Source organism: Canis lupus, chromosome 8 (assembly GCF_048164855.1).
Source record: "Canis lupus baileyi chromosome 8, mCanLup2.hap1, whole genome shotgun sequence".
Lineage (NCBI taxonomy): Eukaryota > Metazoa > Chordata > Mammalia > Carnivora > Canidae > Canis > Canis lupus.
In genome coordinates, this window is record NC_132845.1 from 66,558,890 (window position 1) to 66,580,467 (window position 21,578).

The following is a 21,578-nucleotide window of genomic DNA, read 5'->3' on the forward strand; positions in this document are numbered from 1 at the left end:
GAAAATTTGCTCATAATCACAAAGTAATTTAGCACTTTCACAGCACACAGTATAAAACGAAGTGAGATCCATCTCCCCAGCATCAGCCATGCGTTCACAGCTGAAGAAACAACAGTGATCACCAATGACTCAAAATGAAAATTAAAGAACTCTATTCGGTGTAAAAAAATAGCTTGAATGGCCATACAGGCCCCTGACATTGTAAGTCACAGATGCCACGTGTCACCAAACCTTCCTTCCCAGACAGCACATGGAGGTGAATCTTTCTTCCTCGAATTTAAAATCTCTGAGCAACAGTCGTGCTCAAGAGTCACACGGCTTCTGAGCAGTGGAGCCGAGACTAGTTCTAAGATGGCCTTTGTCACTTCCCACCCTGTGTTGTGTGTGGCGCTGGCACACATGCAGTGGATTTAAGGGGGCAGGTTTAGAAGAAGCTCCTCCAGTCCCACCCTCGTTTTTGTCCTCATTACTTCTGTTTTCAAGTGGTGAGAAGCGTTCCTCTTTCCCCTGCCCTGAGAACATCAGTTGGATTGTGTTAGAGTTTTAGGATTAAGCCTTTTACAGTGAAAGTCAAAGGCCTTTTGCTTATGTGACTTTTCACCTTTTCCGTAACCTTCACATTTGATGTGTCTAAAGAACCGCACTGAACATGTGTAAGGAGAGCGAAGAGGAGGGAGGGAAAGAGCAGGGCAGTCTAGGAGTTGCTCAAGGCTTAGCTGCTTGGATGACCCAAGGGGAAGGCGCCAAGTGCTCAGGCTGCTTCCTGCCTGCAGGTGATAAACACACAGGGCCCTGTTGGAATACTGGCACCCAGCTTTTAATTCTGGTCTTAGGAGAGAGATGTGGGCAAGGTTAAGAAGGATCTGTTTCTAGAGACTCTGGAAATGCCCATCAGTGTTGCTTGGGGACAGAGCCATGTTGGCAGAACTCGCGGCACCATCCTATTTGAGCTGTTGGACCAGTGGACCATGCCACTGGGCTGAGAGCATTTCCCTTTTTCTGCCCTCAGAGAGTATACTGCTTCTTCCTCCCTCTTGCCTCCCTTCAGTCCAAAAGAGACACCAGTTAAAAAAAAAAAGAGACACCAGTTTTCTTCTTAAAATTTGAAGTTTCTCTGTTGCTCCCAGAGACCACAGGAGGCCTGAGGGCTTCTGAGGAGAGCACCACAAAAATTACCACTAGTGAACCCAGTGTAAATACGATTGAACAGAACCAACTGGATGTCTAGATCTAGAACACCAGCATGTGTTCCTTGGGTACCAACCATATGCCCAGACCAGCGCTTGCCAATTGCTGATGCATCGGCGCTTGATAACTACTGGTGGGGACGGCGTCTTGCTAGCTTTACAGCCCTGGCAAAGTTACTTTGATCCTCTACCTGCTTCCTCCTCTGTAAATGGGAAAGATAAGAGAGTATCCACTTCCAAGGTTCGTCATGCAGATTAAATGAGTTAATATGTGTATAGAGCTAGAGAACTGCCCAGTGTAAAGGAAGTGCTTTGCAAATCTTAGCCATGAACATATGATTGAATCAGTGTCATTAGGTGCCAGCCAGGCTGTCACTGAGTTACATCAGTGATAGCTGCTGTCGTCATTAGCCTCATCATCATCCTCTTTCAGGCATGTAAGCTTCAGAAACTAAAATCTTTGAAAATAAGTATTTAATCATTAATTTGAGCTGTTGTCTTCTACAGTCCTATAAAGACAGACATTTTGAGTTTTGGACTATGGAGAGTTTTTGATAACTTTATGATTTGAAACTATAAATCGGGTACCTTAAAGTACCCGATTTTTTACTTAAATTTTTACTTAAATTTACTTAAACTTTTAAGTACTTAAAATTGTACTTAAGTACAATTTTACTTAAACTTGATTTAAATAAACTTAAATCAAGAAGATTGAAAGATTGAAAGATAAAAAGGGGCTTATACGAAATCCAAAGTGTTTACTCTGTTGTCTATATGGAAAGGTCCTTCAGAAAAAGTAGTTTTTACTTTTCAACATGTGTTTTTGAGAATTAATCTGTTCTTAAATAAACTATGTAAATTGTTTTCAGTAAGTCCTGAAAATGTGCTCCTTACCTCCCTGTAGAGAAGTGGGGTTTGCAAGAAAGCCAAGTAATATGGAAAGTGCCTCCTCAAAATGCTCCCATATCTTTGAAAAAGAAGTTAAAAAAACAACATTTTAAATATAATTAGTTTTGGGTATTTGAAGTTGTAATTTTATTTCTCTTTATAATAAATAGACTACCACTAGATTGTTACGCAAGTACTATAGGTTATTGTAAAACATTATTTAGATAGTTCAGCCTATAGTATTTAAAAATTCTTGGTCACTCTTCAAACACTAGGAAATGGGCCATAAATCTGGTATCAGTGCAGCACAAGGTATAAATGTGGTCTGTATTTAACCTTAGCAGTTGTTTTTTTTTAAAAAAGATTTATTAGAGAGAGTGTGTGCGCGCATGAGGAGTGAGCACAGGGGGCGGACAGAGGGAGAGAATCTAGAAGCAGAGACTCCCTGCTGAGTGTTATGGAGCCAGAGGACCCTGAGATCATGACGTGAGCTGAAATCACGAGTTAGACACTCAACCGACTGAGCCATCCAGATGCCCTGCTGTGTAGCAGTTATTTGTTAAAAAAAAAAAAAAAAATCTGATCATTTCCATGGACTTAAATAATGAAAAATATTATATTTAATCCTTTTTCCATTAAAAAAAGAATTTTAAGACATTACTGAGCAGAGAGCTGAACATGCCACTCTGCTTCATAGAGAAAGCCTTGTTCACAGCAGTTTGGGGTGACATCGTCCTGCTTGTTTGTGGGTTCCCCTTCACACTTGTGTTCACTTCGCTCTTTCTGTATTCAGTGACTTAGCCCTGCGGAACTGTTTTCTTACCTCAGACCTGAATGTGAAAGTGGGAGACTACGGAATAGGATTCAGCAGGTACAAGGTAAGCCAAGGCTTAAAGATTCTTTCCTACAGCTGATTTAATTTCATAGTCATGAGGTGGTCCTATCACAAAATGCCACTCTAGTTGTGGAAGAGGGGGCAAGAATCTTGGTTATTGTGGCCTTTCTGGAAAGTGGTTTGTTCTAGTCATTTTAACAGAAGTGTTGGCTTCTGACGTGTGGTTTGTCTGCATAGTGGCTCTGTGCTGAGGTTTTGTGACAGCTTTCCAAAGGCTTTGTTTAAAAGTAAGACTTTTTACACAGAATAATTGATATAGTCTGATGGTATATAATACATTTTAGTATGAACACATGGGCAGTAATCATGACCCACCTGTATAATAAAATAGATGAAATCGGCATTTCTCCAGTAAAATTCTGGGTCAGATTTAGTAAGCATGGAATTTACATTCTTTAAACTCTGCCATAAACTTATCCCCAAACAAGATAAGAAGTAGATGAGGTTTTCATTTATTTTTATGTCACCCAACTGAATGAGATAGCATGATTTAGAGCAGAGAAGGTGATTGTCCTGGCTCTATGCCATCAGCAATAACATGAGGATCATATCTGTTCTGTCTTACTGGTTCTTGTGAGGACCACAGGGGTCATGTTTTCATAGTACTTTGTAACTAAAACATGCAAATATAAGTTGGTTATGTGTCTACATAGTAGCTCTCGTGTCTTGAGCCCTTGATGTGTACCAAGCACAAGGAAATAGTTGCTGACAGTATCTCATTTAATCCTTACCATAAAAGGGTATTGTATCATCCTTATTATACAGATAAAGAAAAAGGCTTAACACATCTGTTGCTTGCCCAGAGTAGCTAGCTAGCTGGTAAGTAATGGAGCATGGACTTACAGCCCAGTCTGTGCTCTTACTCATTAACCTTAGGCACTGCCATGCTACTCGGGGCATAATGCCCAGCATATTTTAAAAGATGTTTTGCTCAGTCAGAAACCATGTTCTGTGCATTAGACGTGGCGTACCTTCCGTTTCCTGGAAGGCTGACTGAGTAAGCGTTCATGGCTCAGAGAGCAGCTTGCGAAGCCCAGGAGGCTTCAGAGAAAACCTCACCCACCTTCTGCCCAGAAAATCTCTCTTCGTTCCCACTACTTTTTCTGATTCATCTTTTAGGTTCAGTATGTGTTTCTGAGAATGACCTGGTGTTCAATCATTAAGTTCATTAACAAGCGTAATAGAATTTAAAATCCTGTATGCTTTCTGACAAAACAGGAGGATTATATTGAAACAGATGATAAAAAAATTTTCCCTCTGCGATGGACCGCTCCAGAATTAGTAACCAGCTTTCAAGACAGACTACTAACTGCAGATCAAACTAAGTATAGTAACATCTGGTATGTATAGATTTACCATTTTGTTAGCCTCTCTTGTGTAGCAAAGTCCTAACTTCCTTCCCCTTGAGTACTTGAGGAAAAATAATTAAGATGTAGGAACACAGGAATGCCTGATGGTATGAAAAAGTTTATTGACTTCATATCAATTATCACAATTGCGATGGTAATAATTAACTTTTCTCTTACCCATTCAACAGTAATAAGGTCCATAAAAGCAGGAACTCGGCTTTTTTTCTGTGGCTACTGTAGGGCCTACAGTATAAGAGACATTTTAAATATTTATTGAAGTGAATGAAAAAAACAAGAAGAGGTTTGGACCAATATGTAATACTGTGATTTATAGGAGATCAGTTTAATGAAAGTTGGAAAAAATGTGTTTATGTCTTTGACTAACGATTTCTGTTACAGCTTTCTTAATTTATATATAAATTTTTTTGTGCTATTATTCTGCTTTTTCTATTTTCCTTTTCTCTTGTCTTCTTTTGGACTACTTTTTTTTTTTTCTTTTATTTTTATTTATTTATTTATTTATTTTTATTGGTGTTCAATTTACTAACATACAGAATAACACCCAGTGCCCGTCACCCATTCACTCCCACCCCCCGCCCTCCTCCCCTTCTACCACCCCTAGTTCGTTTCCCAGAGTTAGCAGTCTTTACGTTCTGTCTCCCTTTCTGATATTTCCCACACATTTCTTCTCCCTTCCCTTATTTTCCCTTTCACTATTATTTATATTCCCCAAATGAATGAGAACATACAATGTTTGTCCTTCTCCGACTGACTTACTTCACTCAGCATAATACCCTCCAGTTCCATCCACGTTGAAGCAAATGGTGGGTATTTGTCATTTCTAATAGCTGAGTAATATTCCATTGTATACATAAACCACATCTTCTTTATCCATTCATCTTTCGTTGGACACCGAGGCTCCTTCCACAGTTTGGCTATCGTGGCCATTGCTGCTAGAAACATCGGGGTGCAGGTGTCCCGGCGTTTCATTGCATTTGTATCTTTGGGGTAAATCCCCAACAGTGCAATTGCTGGGTCGTAGGGCAGGTATATTTTTAACTGTTTGAGGAACCTCCACACAGTTTTCCAGAGTGGCTGCACCAGTTCACATTCCCACCAACAGTGTAAGAGGGTTCCCTTTTCTCCGCATCCTCTCCAACATTTGTTGTTTCCTGCCTTGTTAATTTTCCCCATTCTCACTGGTGTGAGGTGGTATCTCATTGTAGTTTTGATTTGTATTTCCCTGATGGCAAGTGATGCAGAGCATTTTCTCATATGCATGTTGGCCATGTCTATGTCTTCCTCTGTGAGATTTCTGTTCATGTCTTTTGCCCATTTCATGATTGGATTGTTTGTTTCTTTGGTGTTGAGTTTAATAAGTTCTTTATAGATCTTGGAAACTAGCCCTTTATCTGATATGTCATTTGCAAATATCTTCTCCCATTCTGTAGGTTGTCTTTGAGTTTTGTTGACTGTATCCTTTGCTGTGCAAAAGCTTCTTATCTTGATGAAGTCCCAATAGTTCATCTTTGCTTTTGTTTCTTTTGCCTTCGTGGATGTATCTTGCAAGAAGTTACTATGGCCGAGTTCAAAAAGGGTGTTGCCTGTGTTCTTCTCTAGGATTTTGATGGAATCTTGTCTCACATTTAGATCTTTCATCCATTTTGAGTTTATCTTTGTGTATGGTGAAAGAGAGTGGTCTAGTTTCATTCTTCTGCATGTGGATGTCCAATTTTCCCAGCACCATTTATTGAAGAGACTGTCTTTCTTCCAATGGATAGTCTTTCCTCCTTTATCGAATATTAGTTGCCCATAAAGTTCAGGGTCCACTTCTGGATTCTCTATTCTGTTCCACTGATCTATGTGTCTGTTTTTGTGCCAGTACCACACTGTCTTGATGACCACAGCTTTGTAGTACAACCTGAAATCTGGCATTGTGATGCCCCCAGATATGGTTTTCTTTTTTAATACTCCTCTGGCTATTCGGGGTCTTTTCTGATTCCACACAAATCTTAAAATAATTTGTTCTAACTCTCTGAAAAAAGTCCATGGTATTTTGATAGGGATTGCATTAAACGTGTATATTGCCCTGGGTAACATTGACATTTTCACAATATTAATTCTGCCAATCCATGAGCATGGAATATTTTTCCATCTCTTTGTGTCTTCCTCAATTTCTTTCAGAAGTGTTCTATAGTTTTGAGGGTATAGATCCTTTACATCTTTGGTGAGGTTTATTCCTAGGTATCTTATGCTTTTGGGTGCAATTGTAAATGGGATTGACTCCTCAATTTCTCCTTCTTCAGTCTCATTGTTAGTGTATAGAAATGCCACTGACTTCTGGGCATTGATTTTGTATCCTGCCACGCTACCGAATTGCTGTATGAGTTCCAGCAATCCTGGGGTGGAGACTCCTGGGTTTTCCATGTAGAGCATCATGTCATCGGCGAAGAGGGAGAGCCTGACTTCCTCTTTGCCAATTTGAATGCCCCTAATGTCCCTTTGTTGTCTGATTGCTGAGGCTAGGACTTCCAGTACTATGTTGAATAGCAGTAGTGAGAGTGGACATCCCTGTCTTGTTCCTGATCTTAGGGGAAAGGCTCCCAGTGCTTCCCCATTGAGAATGATATTTGCTGTGGGCTTTTCATAGATGGCTTTTAAGATGTCGAGGAATGTTCCCTCTATCCCTACACTCTGAAGAGTTTTGATCAGGAATGGATGCTGTATTTTGTCAAATGCTTTCTCTGCATCCAATGAGAGGATCATATGGTTCTTGGTTTTTCTCTTGCTGATATGATGAATCACATTGATTGTTTTACGGGTGTTGAACCAGCCTTGTGTCCCAGGGATAAATCCCACTTGGTCATGGTGAATAATTTTCTTAATGTACTGTTGGATCCTATTGGCCAGTATCTTGTTGAGAATTTTTGCATCCATGTTCATCAGGGATATTGGTCTGTAATTCTCCTTTTTGGCGGGGTCTTTGTCTGGCTTTGGAATTAAGGTGATGCTGGCTTCATAGAACGAATTTGGAAGTACTCCATCTCTTTCTATCTTTCCAAACAGCTTTAGGAGAATAGGTATGATTTCTTCTTTAAACGTTTGATAAAATTCTCCTGGGAAGCCATCTGGCCCTGGACTCTTGTGTCTTGGGAGGTTTTTGATGACTGCTTCAATTTCCTCCCTGGTTATTGGCCTGTTCAGGTTTTCTATTTCTTCCTGTTCCAGTTTTGGTAGTTTGTGGCTTTCCAGGAATGCGTCCATTTCTTCTAGATTGCCTAATTTATTGGCGTATAGCTGTTCATAATATGTTTTTAAAATCGTTTGTATTTCCTTGGTGTTGGTAGTGATCTCTCCTTTCTCATTCATGATTTTATTAATTTGAGTCTTCTCTCTCTTCTTTTTAATAAGGCTGGCTAATGGTTTATCTATCTTATTAATTCTTTCAAAGAACCAACTCCTGGTTCTGTTGATCTGTTCCACAGTTCTTCTGGTCTCGATTTCGTTGAGTTCTGCTCGAATCTTTATTAGCTCCCTTCTTCTCTTGGGTGTAGGATCTATTTGCTGTTTTTTCTCTAGCTCCTTTATGTGTAAGGTTAGCTTTTGTATTTGAGTTCTTTCCAGTTTTTGAATGGATGCTTGTATTGCGATGTATTTCCCCCTTAGGACTGCTTTTGCTGCATCCCAAAGATTTTGAACGGTTGTATCTTCATTCTCATTAGTTTCCATGAATCTTTTTAATTCTTCCTTAATTTCCTGGTTGACCCTTTTATCTTTTAGCAGGATGGTCCTTAACCTCCATGTGTTTGAGGTTCTTCCAAACTTCTTGTTGTGATTTAGTTCTAATTTCAAGGCATTATGGTCCGAGAATATGCAGGGGACAATCCCAATCTTTTGGTATCGGTTCAGACCCGATTTGTGACCCAATATGTGGTCTATTCTGGAGAAAGTTCCATGTGCGCTTGAGAAGAATGTGTATTCAGTTGAGTTTGGATGTAAAGTTCTGTAGATATCTGTGAAATTCATCTGGTCCAGTGTATCATTTAAAGCTCTCGTTTCTTTGGAGATGTTTTGCTTAGAAGACCTATCGAGTATAGAAAGAGCTAGATTGAAGTCACCAAGTATAAGTGTATTATTATCTAAGTATTTCTTCACTTTGGTTAATAATTGATTTATATATTTGGCAGCTCCCCCATTCGGAGCATATATATTGAGGATTGTTAAGTCCTCTTGTTGAATAGATCCTTTAAGTATGATATAGTGTCCCTCTTCATCTCTCACTACAGTCTTTGGGGTAAATTTTAGTTTATCTGATATAAGGATGGCTACCCCTGCTTTCTTTTGAGGACCATTCGAATGGTAAATGGTTCTCCAACCTTTTATTTTCAGGCTGTAGGTGTCCTTCTGTCTAAAATGAGTCTCTTGTAGACAGCAAATAGATGGGTCCTGCTTTTTTATCCAGTCTGAAACCCTGCGCCTTTTGATGGGGTCATTAAGCCCGTTCACATTCAGAGTTACTATTGAGAGATATGAGTTTAGTGTCATCATGATATCTATTCATGGACTACTTTTTTTAAACTGCTTTTTCCTGTTAGTTTGGAAGCTGTATATGATACTCCTGTACTTTTATTAAAGGTTGCCCTAGAAGTTATAACATGTATATTCCACTTATTTTAGTCTCATTTTAGTTCATATTTTGATCCTCTGTCTGATCAATACAAGGATCTCAGGATACTTTAACATGCTTAACTTGGTTTAACCATATACCACACACGTGCATGCGTGCACACACACATGCACTTGCACACACACGTATACACAATTATATCTTATTGTTGGGTATTTTTTTCTTTTACCTTCACAAGACATCGTTATTATTTTTTAGCATTTTTTGTTCAGGTTTATCCACATAATTAAATCACTTTGCTCCTCATTCTTTTTTTTTTTTTTTTTTTAATCTCAGACATTTCCATCTGTGATCATCCTTCTTTGTCTGAAGTATGTCCTTCAGAATTTCCTAGAGTGAGGGCCTGCTGGTAACAGACTCTCAGTTTTTTGTAGATCTAAACATACCTTTATTTTATCTTCATTTTTGAAGTCTATTTTTACTTGGGGACAGTTACTTTCTCTCAGCATATTGAAGAGATCATTCTACTGTCTTCTGGCTTCCATTGTTGCTATTGAGAAGTCAGCTGTAAGTCTACCTAAGCTCTTTGAAGGTAATGTGATCTTTTCTCTCTGGCTGCTTTTAAATTCTTCTCTTTGTCTTTCATTTTTTGTAGTTTCACTATGACGTGTATGGGTGTGGATTTCTTATGTTTTTCTGCTCGGGATTTATTTGGCTTCCCAGACCTTAGGTTGGTGGTGTTCTCAGCCCTTACCCTCTTCAGATACTGCCTCTGCTCCCTTTCTCTCTTTTAGAAAGTCTGTTTAGATGTGTGCTATCCTTTCCTGCTCTGCCTTCTGTCTCTTAAGCTCTCCTTTATATATTCTGTCTCTTTGACTCTCTGTGCCACACTCTAGATAATTTTAAGACCTGTGTTCCAGCCACTAATTCTTTCTCTTTTTAAAAATTCTCTCTTCAGCTGTGTCTATTCTTCTGTTAAATCTCTCTATTAAGTTTTATATAGTCCAGCTATTGATTTTTCAGTTTTAGGAATTCTATTTGGTGTTTTAAAACATGCCCCAGCATTTTTTAAAACGATTGGATTATGATCTGCGTCAGATGATTCCTGTATCTGAGGTCTTGGTGGAGTTGATCTTGCTGATTCTTGATGGTGCCTTGTTTCCTTGGGGTGAGGATCTTGGAAACCTAGAGTTGGGGAGCATTCCTCCAGAGAGGATCCACATTTACCTGCTTGTGTCGGATACTGGGGAGTATCCTGCTGTGTAAGGGAGCTCTACTACTACAGGGCTTCATGTATTCAGCTCAAGGTTTTTGACCACCCAGGTCATGTGAATTCAGTCCGCAAATACAGTCAATGGCCAGCTCTGTGGTTACAGCTTGTTAGGGGCCAGTGTGCCCCCGACACACACACACACACTCAAACATGCATACACATGTACACTAACTCACAGCTCCTCAGTGCCGAGTCAGTTTGCCTTTCAGACTCCTGGAGGGATGCAGGGGGCAGGCTTAATCTCGCTGTGAGGAAGTCTCTCTGTGATTCCCCTTAGCTTGGGCAGACCCAGGGCTTTGGCCTATTTACCTCCGCTACCACCTGCATTGCCTTGTAAACAGAAACTGCAAAAGCCCAACTTCTGTGCTTTAGCAAAGGCACCAGCTCAGAGGTAGTTTTAGTGTTCTCCTTACATCTTCAAGTTCTAGAGATTTTCCTGGCAAGTCCCTGCTTTCCTGTCTTTGATGCCTTTAAAAAGATACTTTTTATGCTTCATCCATATTTTCACTGTTCCTAGCAGGGTGTTGAGCCAGAAAGCTTAGCCTGTGTTCCCAGAGACAGAGTTTAGCTTGTGTTCCCACCCCTTGTTGCTGACACTTTGAGAAGTATCTGGAGGTAGGGCTGGCAGTAGGGCCAACTGCAGCCCAAGGCAAGAGCCACCTACCCTGTACCAGGGGTAAATGAGAGGGGCATAGTTTGGTGGAAGAGAAGGTAACTCCAGGAGGGAGAGGCTGGTGGGACTCCAGGACCCAGGAGCCAGTACAAGGGGAAGAATTGAATAGCCAGGGATCAGAGGCAGTAATTGGTGGCAGGACACCACATGGAGTAGAGAGCTACAGGGCAGGGACAGATTTTGAGGAGGAGATGTATCTCATCCTTCTCTGTGGCCTGAGGAATGGGAAGGGTGTGTACAGAGATGCTAGAATTGGGGAAGTGGGGAGTTGAGAAAGCCTGTGCTTCGTGTTCTCTGAAGAACAGAGTGGGCTGGGGCTGGACAGGGTTTTAGTCTGGGAATAGGCCTTTTTGGGGAGGGAAAGGAATTAAAACAGGGCTTTGGAGATACTGAGGCAGGTTGTTAGTTAAATGCCCAAGGTCACACCAAGCATGGCAGCAATAACACTCATTGTGCCATTCATTATGTGGTCTTTAGTGTTCCATGTGATTTTCTTATTTTCCTCAGTTAAATTGTAAACTCCCTTTTTAAGGCTTCAATAATGTCTTAAACTTCTTTTGTATCCAGGATGGCCCTCTGCCTCTGACAAATCTGCGCCAGGGAGAAGATGTCTTTTCTTTCTTGAATGGAGTTGTGAAATTTGGGTCTGTTTATTTCCTCTGATAGAGGTGGTCTCTCAACTTAGATACTGAATATGCTGATTTTTTTCACTGATTTATGAAGTTTAGAGAAATGAACTCTAAGTTATGTTGCACTAATACAATGTCAAATAACAGACTGGTTTATTCAGTACAGCTTATTCAAACAAGAATTCTGGAGTTACCGAGCCAAGTCATGTAAACCATCAATACCCAAACCTGGCTGGATGCCAGAATCACTAGGGAACTTTTAAAGTACAGTTTCTTGGCCACACCTGATCTACCAACTGCAAGTCCTTGGGAGCAGGTCGTATGTAGCTCTGTATTCCCAGATGACACAGGTAGACAGTCAGGTTTAGGAGCCAGAGCAGTGACTAGGAGATGCTAGTACACAACGGAAGGCTGGTACCTGGGACTGAGCCACGGAGACCGTTTCCATGACGACAGAGCACTCACAGAGAGAGAGACAAACACACATGGGGAGTTGGCACTGGGAAGGGGCACTCCTGCCCAACTGTGGTAACAGCCGTGTCCCTAGAGACATTGAGAGGCTCAGTGGATGGCCTCTTCTGGCACACAAGTAGGTGGCAGAATGATGGCAAGAAATCTCTCTATCATAGTGACAAATGGCGCTATGGAATCATTGCAACAAAAAATGTGTGGACCCACCAAAGAAGAGATTATTTAATTATCTAAAAGTTTGCTTTAGATATTTTCTGGTGTTTACTACCATTAGGTGAATGGGATTTTTTTGTCCACCTCAGGCTGTTTATCTTGTATCTCCCCACTTCGTTGAACTCTGAAATAATTCTAATGATCTTTCAAATAATTTCTTGAGTTTCAAAGTTGACAGTTACATTAGCTCCTCTCTATGATAATTATATTAGCTGCTCTCTATAATTATGCCTGTTATCTGTTCAATTTTTTTTCTTTTTGCATTGGCCAAACTTCTAGAGTACTCAGTCATAAATAGGAGGCATACTTGTCCTTGTTTTATAGACAATGCCTCTTTTTAAAAATCATGTTAAAGAGCTGTCTTTAATAACCTTTTCAGTATACACCTTGTTCTTAAAGCCCCTAATGAGTGTACAAATAGAAGTGTTGGTGCTAAAAAATTTGACATCTAAAGAAAGGAAGAAAATAAACAAACAAACAAATAAATAGAGGAAGAAATAACTTCTCTTTTTTCCACAGGTCCTTGGGTGTGACACTTTGGGAGCTTTTTGATAATGCTGCTCAGCCTTATTCCAACCTTTCCAACTTAGATGTTCTCAATCAGGTGATTCGAGAGAGAGACACAAAACTCCCTAAGCCCCAGCTGGAGCAGCCTTATTCCGACAGATGGTGGGTAACCCAATTTTATATTTTATTGTCTTCAAAAGATAAGGAAATCTTTCTGTGGGTGTCAGTTATATATTCCCTGTTTTTAAACAGTAAATGTTACAAAAAGCAGTCATTTGTATATTATTCACAAAGGATTTTAGATGAACATCAATTTTTAAAATTTAACATTTAAAAAAAATGTATAGGACAGGTAGGAAGTTATGAATTATATGCAGTAAGAAAAAAGTGTGAAGTCTGAACTAATTAGGGAAGTCAGTATGAAGGGAGTTTTCTATTGTGGAATTGTTTTAAAATGAAACTGTTTTTGTAAGTGATACCTAATATGTAAGAAAAGAGACAACATAGAAATGATAATATTTAAATAGGCAGGAGAAGCTAATTTGCATAATATACGTGACATTTGCAAAATATATTTATTTCTTATGAGTCTTTGGACCAATTCTTTATTGCCAATTAGAATCAGGTTCACCTCTTTCTAAGCCTCTAAACCACTGTGTGCCCAGCATGCACTGCCTCTGAAGCATGGCAATCCCCTGCACTTAGGCTTGGCTCAGCTCCCCTTTCAGCGAGAACCCTTTCATCCAGATTAATGGAACCTAATGTCCTCTAAATGTACTCTATACACTTAATACTTTGAAGTATTAAATCTTTGTCTTCCCTGCTGTTCACGGCACCAGCTTAAGATGTTGGCTGTGGGGCACCTGGGTGGCTCATTTGTTTAAGTGTCTGTTCAGGTCATGATCCCAGGTCCTGGGGTCTTCCTGCATTAGGCTCTGCTCAGCAGGGAGTTGTCTTCTCCCTCTCCCTCTGCTCATTCTCTCTCTCTCCTCTCTCGTGCTCACTCTCTCAAATAAATAAAATTGTTTTTTTAAAAACAAGGTGTGGCTGTTTTCAGTCAACTCCTGGAAGACCTAGCTCCTGGATGCTGCCTCTGTGGACTTTGTTTTCTACTGCTTCTCTCCACTTTGGGCCTCTTCTCTGATCTAAGGAAACCATGTGCTACATAAGATCACAGTGTTACTTTTTATTGGGGGAAATAGTGAGAGATTAGTTACAACAGCATTTGTCTCTGAGAATTCTTACAAAATGAAGTAAATCTGAAAATGTAAGACAAGTGTGTTCTTTACTACACAGAACATGTGTGGTAATTTTTTAAAGAGGAGATCATGTTAAAACTATTTCTAAATTCTGGGGCTAAGTCACTGGATAAACACCAGAACAAATGACAGACACTGATTCTGTGAAATGTCCTGGAACACAAAACACTAGTAGGCCACATTTTTATATTTCTTCATTTCCTCTTTCACCATGAACTGAGCTCCTTCATGTGGTTGACAGTGATTATAGCATGGAAACTTTTGAGGTGTTGAGTTGGCTTAGGAGTCCTTGTGAAGTCCTTATTTTATTTTTTAATCATTTATTTATTTTTTAAATTTTTATTTATTTATTTATTCATGAAAGACACATAGGCAGAGGAAGAAGCAGGCTTCCTGCAGGGAGCCTGATAAGGCACTCAGTCCCAGGATCCCAGGACCCTGGGATCACATCCCGAGACAAAGGCAGATGCTCAACCACTGAGCTACGCAGGTGCCGCCCTTTCTTATTTTAAAGCAGTTTTTCATCAGTCCATTAATTACCTCTCCATTGTCACTTAGGTATGAAGTTTTACAGTTCTGCTGGCTGTCACCAGACAAGAGACCAGCAGCTGAGGACGTGCATAGATTGCTCACTTACCTACGGATGCAAAGCCAAAGGGATTCAGAAGTTGACTTTGAACAACAGTGGAATGCTCTTAAACCAAATACAAATAGCAGAGACACTTCAAGTAATGCTGCATTCCCAATTCTCGACCATTTTGCCAGAGATCGGCTTGGTCGAGAGATGGAGGAAGTCCTCACTGTAACTGAGACCAGCCAGGGCCTGAGCTTTGAGTATGTGTGGGAGGCAGCTAAGCATGACCACTTTGACGAGCATGGTCGGGGCCCCGCAGATGAAGCCTTGTCCTACACAAGCATCTTCTTTCCAGTTGAGGTTTTTGAGAGTTCACTTTCAGATCCTGGACCAGGGAAACAAGACGACAGTGGCCAGGATGTCCCCCGTGGGGCCCCCGGAGTGGTTCCTGTTTTTGATGCCCACAACCTTTCTGTTGGAAGCGACTATTACATCCAGTTGGAAGAAAAAAGTGGTAGCAACTTGGAGCTTGATTACCCGCCGGCACTGCTCACAACTGAGATGGATAACCCAGAGAAGATAAGTGATGAGACGTCCCAGTTTCTGACACTCAGGAATCTTGAATTTGAAGAGTCGAGTACAGATGAAGATTTCTTCCAAAGCAGTACAGACCCCAAAGATTCCAGCATACCTGAGGACATACATGTTACCAGGGGTCCTGAGAGCCCTTTCAACAGTATATTTAATGATCTGGACAAATCAGAGGATCTACCCAGTCACCAAAAAATATTTGATTTAATGGAACTAAACGGAGTTCAAACGGACTTGAAGCCGACCGCTTTAAGTTCAAGTCTGGATGCCTCCAGAGAGTCAGTAACAGCGTGCCACTTTGAGAAAGAAAAGCCCCGTAAGCTTTTTGACTGCGAGCCTCTTTGCTTATCAGAAAACCTTTTGCACCAAGATAATTTTGATCCACTGACTGTTCAAGAATTGTCAGAAAACTTTTTATTTCTTCAAGAGAAAAACTTACTAAAAGACTCATTGTCTAGCAAAGAACATGTAAATGATCTTCAAACAGAACTTAAAAATGCTGGTTTCACTGAAACAATATTAGAAACTCCACGTAGAAATTCTTTAGATCTTGAAGTTAAGTTTGCTGAAAATAAACCAGGCTTTACTTTGTTGCAGGAAAACCTAAGCACAAAGGGTGAAGACACAGGTGGTGTGTTCAAGGACAACACTTTAAACACCTCACCACAGTCTTCCCCGGAAGTGCAGGTACCTCCTACCTCTCTTGAAACAGAAGGAACACCTCATCATGTACCTCCAGATCCGCTCCTGAAGCAGGGAGAACCCACGTACCCAGATGTCAGTATCCATGAAGACTGTCTCTGCCAGGAAATCAAACCAGACTCTGTCACCATCACAGTTGTAATTCCCTCCACTGATGCCAAAACATGTGGCATTGGCAACAGGTCTCACGACCTGACCCACCAAAGTCAGGAGGCCTTGAGACTGACCAAAAGTGACTCAGTTCTTGTTAATGACGTTTTTGCCAATAAGGTGAGTATAGGAAGTAGTCTTCCAGAATTGAGACAAAACTTACAAAACCAGACGCTTTCAGAAGACCATCACAGTAATAGCCTGCTGGAGAAAAACGTGGAAGCTGTGGAGACTTTGAGTCAGCTGCATTGTAAAGATGCCACAAAAGAGGGGGGCTTGGTGTCTGCCCTCTCGTCGGACTCGACCAGTCAAGACAGCCTTTTAGAAGACAGCTTGTCAACACCCATTCCAACTTCAGAACAGTCTGTGGAGACCCCAGACTCTCTGGATTCAGTGGATGTCCATGAAGCCTTACTGGGTTCTTTAAGCTCTCACACGCCTCAGAAACTCTTGCCCCCTGATAAGCCTGCAGACAGTGGCTACGAGACAGAGAACTTAGAGTCCCCTGAGTGGACTCTGCACCCTGCTCCCGACGGCACCTCCGCCTCAGAGGCTGCCACAGTGGGCAATGACAGTCATGGTAGTTTGCCTCCCAAACCGGTCATCGTCATCTCAGATGCAGCTGATGGCCACAGAGGTACAGAAGTGACCTCGCAGACTTTTGCACCTGGCTCTCAGAGCTCATACCGAGACTCTGCTTACTTCTCAGATAATGACTCTGAGCCCGATAAGAAGTCTGAGGGGGTCCCAGGACCCCCAGCCTCACCCTTGGTATTGGTGACGGATCCTCCCCTGCCTGAGCCAGTCATTCCAGAGCACAGTCATGGCATCAAGGACAGTTGCCTGGAAACCAACCATTGCCAGCCAGACCAAAGTTGTCTCCCTGCCTCACAAGATCCCAGTCACCTGAAGTCTAGAGAAACCTTGGACGCAGCACCAACTGATGTTTCCAAGCAGACACCTGCTTCTGAAGACAAGGCTGGCAGTCCCTTGAGTATGTTGAACTCTGAGCTGAGCAGTGGCGATGACTTTGAGGCTCAAGAGGAGTGCCCCTGCACACTCACCTCCACTGGAACCAACACCAACGAGCTCCTCGCCTTCACAAATTCCACCCTCTGCTCTGGCAGCCCATCAGACCTGACGGTGGAGAAGTCCTTGTGTGGCCATGCCGAGGGCCCCAAGTTGAAGGAGCCAGATATTGAAGGGAAATACCTGGGGAAACTTGGTGTGTCAGGGATGCTTGACCTCTCTGAGGATGGCATTGACGCAGACGAGGAAGATGAGAACAGTGACGACTCCGACGAGGACCTGCGGGCGTTCAACCTGCACAGCCTCAGCTCCGAGTCAGAGGATGAGACTGAGCACCCTGTGCCTGTGATTCTCAGCAATGAGGATGGGCGGCACTTACGGAGCCTGTTGAAACCCTCAGCCACTGTTGCCATTGAGCAGCTCCCAGATGACTGGAAAAAAGAAAAGAAGGCAGTGACATTCTTTGACGATGTCACAGTCTATCTGTTTGACCAGGTACCTGTTAACTTCTAAACTGCCATATTAGGAAATTCCAAGGTGTGTTAGGAAATAGAGGGTGCTTTGTTTTCCTGATTGCCGTTTCGAGGCCACCAACTAGTTTATGATTCCTCATAAATAAGAATTTGGGGTTGGTTATAGTTCCAAGAATATGCAGAAATGCATTTTGGACAGGGAACTCCTGTTAAGGGAAGGAGACGTGGATGCCCCTTCTAGGTCTCCTGGCAGAGTCCTACTGAAATTAGTTCCCTTTTACAGACCAGATTTCTATAATCCAGCAGTAGGCAGCAATAGCCAGCACACAGGTGCCAACGAATAGTCCATGGCTCACAGGCAGCCCCAGGGGTGCTGGCTATCTCCGTCTCTGTGGGTTGGGACCAGGCAGTGGTGGAGTCTGCAGCCTTCCCACCCTCCTGTGCCTGTTGAGAACTGCTCCGTGAGCTCCGACTTCAGCCTCTTTACAATCTAGGGCTGGAGATTTTCTTATATCTGTTAAGTGACTTGTAGGCTAAGTCTGTTACAGTCAGAGCACATGTTTGGTATGGTTTCGGTTCCTCTGAACTTACAGGGGTTTGTTTCTGAGGCAGGCCATGGTCTGTCTTGGTGAATGTTCTGTGTGTACCTGAAAAAACGTGCCAGTCGGTTAGGTCTGGATGGTTGGTAGTGTCCAGCTCTTCTACATGGCTGCTGATTTTTTTTGTGTGCTGCGAGTTCTTCCCGTGGCGAGAAAGAGAAGTGAAGTCTCCAACTGCAGTTGTGGATTTGAACTCTCCATTTCTGTTTGTTTGTGCTTCCTCTGTTATATGGCTCTGTTGTTAGCTGTATGCACATTTAAGATCCCTAGATCTTCTTGAAAAGATTGAACTGACCTGTTTATCGTTATGTAATGTCCTTCTGTATTCCTTTGTCTGACAGTCATTTAGCCTCTCCAGCTTTCTCTTGATTGGTATTTGCATGAGATATCTTTCTTCGCCTTTGTACTTTCAATCGTATATCTTTATGTTCAACATCAGTTTCTTGTGAATAGCAAAGAGATTTTTAAATCTATTCTCAAAAAAATTATCTTTTAATTGATGGTTTTAGGCCCTTTACATTCAGTAAAATTAGTCTTGTTTGAATTTTGGCATTTTGTTCACTGTTTCTATTCCTCTGGTTCTTGTTTCCTCCTTCCTGTCTTCTTTGTGGTAATTTAAGCATTTTTTAGTGTTACCTTTTAATTTATTGCATTTTTATTGTGTATCTTCTGTGAGTGTAGTTTCTATAGTGGTTTTGGGGATTATACTACACTTTTTACAGTCTACTTAGAGTCAGCACTCCACCATTTCAGGTGGAATGCAGAAACCTTATTACCATTATCTGGTGTATTCCGCTCACAGACGCCAAAGCCCCATCAGATGGTGCTCTGCATTTTACTCCCAGTTATCAAATATATTTTAAGAAACTCGAGAGGAGACAAATAAGGTTCTATTTACCCAGACAGTCCCTACCGTTTCTCTCTTTTCATTTTTGATGTTCCAGGATTCTTTTGGTATCATTTCCCTTCTGTTTGAAGAAGGTTTTTCTTTTTTTAAATCAAACCTACTGACAACGGATTATCTTAGTTCCCCTCATTCCTTAAGGATATTTTCTCTGAATATAGAATTCTGAGTTGACAGTTCTCTTGGTATTATGTCTAATTGCTGTCAAGATATTTTTCTTTGCGAAATTTCTTTCTCTTCTTAGCAGTTTGATTATGGGCATGGATTTCCTTGAGTTTACCCCGTTTCAAATTTGCTGAACATCTTGAAACTGTAGTTTTATATCTTTCACCAAATTCAAGAACTTTTCAGCCATTATTTTCCCAAATGCTTTCTTTTGCTGTGCTCCAGTGTCAGATTGCTGTGTATGACCCATTGGCACGCTCTTCAGTTTTCATTGTTGTTCAGATTGGATCATTTCTATTAATCTCCTTCAAACTCTCTGTCATCTCCATTCTGATATTGAGTCTATCCATGGGGTTTTTAGGTTTCAGCTACTGTATTTTTCTCTTTTAAAATTTGCATTTTGCTGTCATTTTTATCTTCTTTTGCCGAGACTTTTGTCTATTTACGTTCATGTCAAGAACATTTGCCCTTGCTTGTAGGAACATTTTCATAATAACCCTTTTCAGAGAACCCCAGCATGTGTGTCACTTTGACACTGGCATTTCTTGATTTTCTTCTTCCCTGGGAATTGAAGTTTTCCTGATTCTTTGTATGTAGACTGATTTTAGACTGTATCCATTGTGTGTTCCGTGACTCTGTGTCTTGTTTAGAGTCTAAGGAGAATGCTGATAGTTTTGTTCTAGCAGGCATTGGCCCATTGGGATTTAGGTCACAAGTTCCCGGTCTTTCTGTGGGTGAGGTCCCCCCTTGTTGTACTGTTTGAATCTGGGCTCTGTACGTGCCCCCTGCTGGCCAGGATGGATCTTGGCAGGGGCCGCCCGGCAATTCAGTTCTTAGAGCTTTGCTGTGCTGTTGAGAGTCAGCTCTACCATGCTCAGGTCAGAGGTAAGGCAGGAGCTCATGAACTTGATGGGGTCACTTTCCTGAGCTCCTCCCTCACCATGGGATCCCTGGTACTTTCCCATGTCTTGGCCTGCCCTCCCCCCCCTTTCCAGCTAAACAGCTGGTGCAGTGGCTGGACAGAAAGGAAGACAAGCAGCAGGCTTCTTCTCACTGTCTTGGGATTTCCACTCCTCCAGGGGGAGAGGGAGGTCACTTCCCTCAGCATATAGGTGTCTGTCATCCTGGGACTGCTGGAGGCTAGGGAGCAAGAGAATGGAGGGGGAAAGTCTGGAGTTCTATCCCACCCCCCACCAGTTCCCGAGTGTCAGAAGACCCCGTGCCTGCTTCAGAACCAGAACCAAAGGGCTTCTGGAGCTCTCTCTGTCCATCCCAGTGCCCACTTTGGATGTCAGTCTGTGCTGGGTCCAGGCCAGGAGCTGTTGAGGCAGGGGCCATGGGAACACAGCAGATCCACTGCTGCCCTGGTGTACCTTGAGTTCTGGCATGCTTCCCTAGCCTGCCTGCTACTATTTACTTTTCGGAGGCCTCCAGCAGCTGCTGCATGCATTCTGCCTGGGCTTCAGAGTTGCTTCGGTGGGAGAGGCAGGTCTGTCTGTGTGTTCCTACTGTGGCTTTCCCAGGCCCCGAGCCCCTCCATTAGTCAGACATGGTGCCATCCTGCCACACCTACAGCAGGGGGCTCCCAGGAGTAGGCCTTTGCTGACGAGAATTTCTCTCTGGCTTTTCAGGAGACCCCAACCAAAGAGCTGGGGCACTGCGGAGGGGATGCACACAGCCCCGAGCTGAACAGCCCAGCACCATCCTCAGGCTCTCCTTATCTGAGCAGGTGCATAAATTCGGAAAGCTCAACAGATGAAGAAGGTACTTCTCCTCATTGATGGGTTTGAAAAGAAACTAAAAACAGTGCATTGTGAATAAGGTGCATTTTTCTGGAGGTTAACATCATGGATTGCTTTAAATGACTGTCTTACGACCCCTGGAAGCAGCTCTGCCATTTTTCGGACCCAAGTTGATTTTGGTTGGTCAGCAGCACATGCCTGTGTGCTTGCCCACCCCCTACCCCCCGCTTCCTGTTCTTTATAATGAAGTCATAAAAGGAGAACTGGTTTTTATTTTTACTTTCAGGTGGAGGCTTTGAATGGGATGATGACTTTTCCCCGGACCCTTTCATGTCAAAGACAACAAGTAACCTTCTTAGTTCCAAGCCTTCTCTTCAGACATCCAAGTACTTTTCACCACCTCCGCCACCCCGGAGCGCGGAACAGAGCTGGCCTCACACCCCGCCGTATTCCAGATTCTCCATCTCTCCTGCCAACATCGCCAGCTTTTCCCTCACTCATCTTACGGACTCAGACATTGAGCAAGGAGGTGAGAGGAGGGCTGTGTGTTGAATGCTTGTTCATTTGGTACCTTCTTAGTGTTTGCAGAGTAGATTGTACAGAAATTCTTTAGAATGCTCTCACAGTCTTAAGAGTGTGCTCTCAGGGCCATATCCACGTGTAGGACTCTGTCACTCC

General features: G+C 42.2%; 1 protein-coding gene across 1 annotated transcript in view; it reads left to right on the forward strand.

The window, feature by feature from the left end:
- Window positions 1–21,578, forward strand: part of LMTK2 (lemur tyrosine kinase 2) — an 88,050-nt gene that overhangs the window by 61,856 nt on the left and 4,616 nt on the right. The window contains exons 8-13 of the mRNA XM_072836986.1: window positions 2,869–2,953; window positions 4,189–4,310; window positions 12,725–12,874; window positions 14,530–17,512; window positions 20,790–20,922; window positions 21,187–21,429. Coding sequence (XP_072693087.1) covers window positions 2,869–2,953; window positions 4,189–4,310; window positions 12,725–12,874; window positions 14,530–17,512; window positions 20,790–20,922; window positions 21,187–21,429 — 3,716 coding nt within the window. The remainder of the gene's footprint in view (window positions 1–2,868; window positions 2,954–4,188; window positions 4,311–12,724; window positions 12,875–14,529; window positions 17,513–20,789; window positions 20,923–21,186; window positions 21,430–21,578) is intronic.